The 3320-nt window shown below is 40.1% G+C and overlaps 1 protein-coding gene across 2 annotated transcripts; it reads left to right on the top strand.

The window, feature by feature from the left end:
- Positions 1–844: 844 nt before the first annotated feature.
- On the top strand, positions 845–2891 carry LOC135937135 (brachyurin-like). 2 transcript variants are annotated; one of them, XM_065480222.1, is made up of 6 exons: positions 845–968; positions 1025–1058; positions 1361–1532; positions 1589–1767; positions 2041–2297; positions 2660–2891. In XM_065480222.1, exons 1-6 carry the CDS (start codon positions 921–923, stop codon positions 2828–2830), a joined length of 861 nt encoding a protein of 286 aa, XP_065336294.1. In that variant the 5' UTR covers positions 845–920; the 3' UTR covers positions 2831–2891. The 2 variants fall into 2 exon arrangements, with proteins under 2 accessions (XP_065336294.1, XP_065336295.1); XM_065480223.1 differs by having other exon boundaries at positions 848–968; positions 1364–1532.
- Positions 2892–3320: the final 429 nt, after the last annotated feature.

The raw sequence follows: 3320 nt of genomic DNA, 5'->3' as shown, positions 1-3320 counted from the left end.
TCTTGGTAAAATGAAACCAAGTAAATATACGGGGGGATTAAAGTGGACAGTCTTGATTGCAATAAAAAATTCAATTTGATAAGTTTCATCAATCAAGCTTAGTGTTTACATGCACATGCGCTTTTCGATTATTTGATTGGGCCATAAATTTAAAAGCTGATTAAAATTTAACCGAGCTGCAGCCTTATCTATGCTAAATTCGAATGATACAAATTATCTCATACAATGCAGTTGCTTTAAAAAATTTCAGATTCAAGAATGCATTGTTTAAACATTCGCAAATCTGGCAATTTAACTGGAGCACTGCTGCAGCTTCTTGGTGCAATGCGGTGCCGCACTGACATCAAAGTCATACGCAATATCAATAAGGGCTCATTAAGCAAAGCACAAACAGAAAGCTAGACGAAGTAAATAGTTTGTTTGCGGTCGGCGACAATTAATAACAACCGTTCTAGTCGGCCGAGAATAATTGACAAAATAAACGAAGCCTGATTAGCGTGCAAACAAGAGGCGGCGGGCGAACGTGCCTCGGTCGGTTCGCCGCAGATGCGACACTTCATTAACACACTTTGCGCAACCACAGCTCGTTTTCTAGGCACGGACGCCCACTTAAATTGAACAAACTGACCTCTATTCCCTTCTGATTCTGATTATTACCCAACGATGTTATTTGTTTGTACAAAATTGCTCGCTCGTGTGTTGCAAAGTCTAACAGATTATCGAATTTTTTCTACTCCTCATCCATCATTTAGGATTGCCTCGAATTAGCGCCGAATTGTTAAGTTATAATCTCTAAAGAGATTAAGCACTGTTGACGACATATTGCTGGGATTAGTTGACGGAAAGTGATACAAATAAAAGGATTGTCTTCCACGCCTATAATAGATGGGACTGAGAGACACACGTGAACAGTCGACAACATGAAGATTTGGGTTCTTGCGGGCGTCTGCGCCCTTATCAGCTTTTCGGTGAGAAAAATTTAATATGTTCAACGTGTTGTCTTTTACTAACTGTAAAATTTCAGGTCTCTCTATCTTTACAGTCAGCGGAATATTTAGGTAAGTGGTTTAGTTGGATTTAAAATGCTAAAACTTACCTATTGCCGCATGAAATGAAACCAAAGTTAAACCAAAACACAGCTTCATTATAATTTTTAAAGCATCAGAGTTGGATTGTGAATCTAGTTATTTCTATGTGGCATCATTAATATAAATAAAAAAAATAAAGATATTAAATTTTTTGACCTAAAATATTGCATTGAGTGCGAATTGGATGTAAAAATATACGTTTTCTTGAAATTATCAGAGGGATATTTTCAAAAATATATAAAGATATAGTTTTAATTAATAACTTATATCAGAAGAGGACTTGGATGACAGAATAATTGGCGGCTATGAAGCGACCCAAGGCATGTTTAAGTACCAAACCGCCATCTTCATCGAGAATAGGTCTAATGGATCCATGGTTGGATTCTGCAACGGTGCACTCGTCTCCCCCGACTACGTGCTTACTCTCGCCCATTGCATTCCAGAGTAAAAATTAATTTTCTTCATCACTGAAAGAATCTCAAAGAACAAATTTGTTGCAGAGATTTGACAGGTTTGCAAATTACCGTGTGGTTTGGGGCGCTGAACATTTCGGCAACAACAGAGAGCGGCCGAGAAATCAACTCGGTCGATTTCTTGTTCATCCACCCAGAATTCGATCGCGCAAGCCTCGCCAATGACATCGCAGTTCTACATTTGCAGGAAAGAGTTGCGCCTGCACGTAGGTTTACTTTTAATACATTTTTGTGTCTTTAAAATCAAAATATGGAAACAATTAAATGCGAGTTATCAGCTTTTAATCAAACTGGCGACTGATTTACGGGTTGCTTTCGCTTGCCTCATAAAAATGAAATGAGGTGTGCTCATTATATTATTATCACAAAGTTGCCTTTTCATAAAAAATATTTGCACTAAAAAATTCACTCGAAATTTCTGCAGGATTCATTTTAAACCAGGGAAATCGTGCTCTGATCCAAATGCAATTGTGTTGCAGCATTTGTTTCGCCAATTAGAATGGCTCCACCCTCTGATGTGAATGAAACCTATCAAGGAGAAACATTGCGAACGTGTGGCTGGGGTGCAAGAATGGATCTCGGTGCTCTGACCGAATTCTCGGAAATCTTGCAGTACGCTGACAACGTAGGGGAAAACATCACCGTTTGTGAAAATTACTACGCAACCACACCTGAATTCATCATTGACGAAACGAAAATTTGCTTGTCGACGACTGGTGCCCGCGGGCCTTGCAAAGTAAGTGCTGTTTTGAACGATCAAAAGACAAACAGAGCAGAATTTGAGAACAACAGGATTAGTCCATTTAAAAAGATACATTCTTTATAAGCTCAATTGATTTTTATTAGGGCATGCAGATTTTGGGCTTTGAAAAATTTAGCGTTTATTTTGACACTATACTCAATTTTAGATGTCTTACAGGAAACCTCATCAAAGTAAAAAAATAATAGCCATTTTGAATCAAGATTTCATGTTATGAGTGAGGCCAGGTCTGAATTTTGTAAAAATTCAAGGAAAAAAATTATTCATATATCCTTTTTGGTTAAATAAGAACTTTTGGTTAAATTTTTTGCTTAAAAATAACATTCGATTGATGACAGAACGACGAGGGAGCGCCGTTGTCATTTCAGCAAGACAACACAGACACGCTTGTCGGCCTCTTCGCGCTCGGCAACTACACCAACTGCATCAGGAGTGCCCCCGTGGTTTACACCAGGGTCGCCTCCCACTGGGACTTCATCACGGACGTCACGGGACTCACCCCGTCGTAGTCCTCGAATTAATCGAATGTAGATAAATAAAAAAAATAAATCGGTCTTAAAGCATACTAAAGCCTTTTCTTACTCGCATGCCGGTGCGTAGAAAAAAGCGAGTGGCGCGGATGTTATCTGCAGCGGCGGAATGTCTCTGCAGACTTTAGTAACACAGACATTTAGTGCTGGCTGACGTCACAATAATATGTCCTGAAGGCAGGAGTGCGGTGAGCAAGAAGCAGACTGGAGAGAGAGAGAGAGAAGATGTCATCTGTGATATTGCTCGTTTCACGTGATAGCCTTTCCTTACTCGCCCGCTCGTATTATATTGCCTGCGGCCGATCTGGCTCTCTCTCTCTCTCTCTCTCTCTCTCTCTCTCTCTCTCTCTCTCTCTCTCTCTCTCTCTCTCGCTACTAATGCCGCACACACACTAATCTGGACCGGACAAACCTCTCTCGCAGGGGCGGCAGATTTTTCATTAAGTCCTCCGTGGAAACAAAAAGACGG

The sequence above is a fragment of the Cloeon dipterum genome, chromosome 2 (assembly GCF_949628265.1).
Source record: "Cloeon dipterum chromosome 2, ieCloDipt1.1, whole genome shotgun sequence".
Taxonomy (NCBI): domain Eukaryota; kingdom Metazoa; phylum Arthropoda; class Insecta; order Ephemeroptera; family Baetidae; genus Cloeon; species Cloeon dipterum.
The sequence above is the reverse complement of the archived record's forward strand: the minus strand, read 5'-3'. Positions and strand labels throughout refer to the sequence as shown.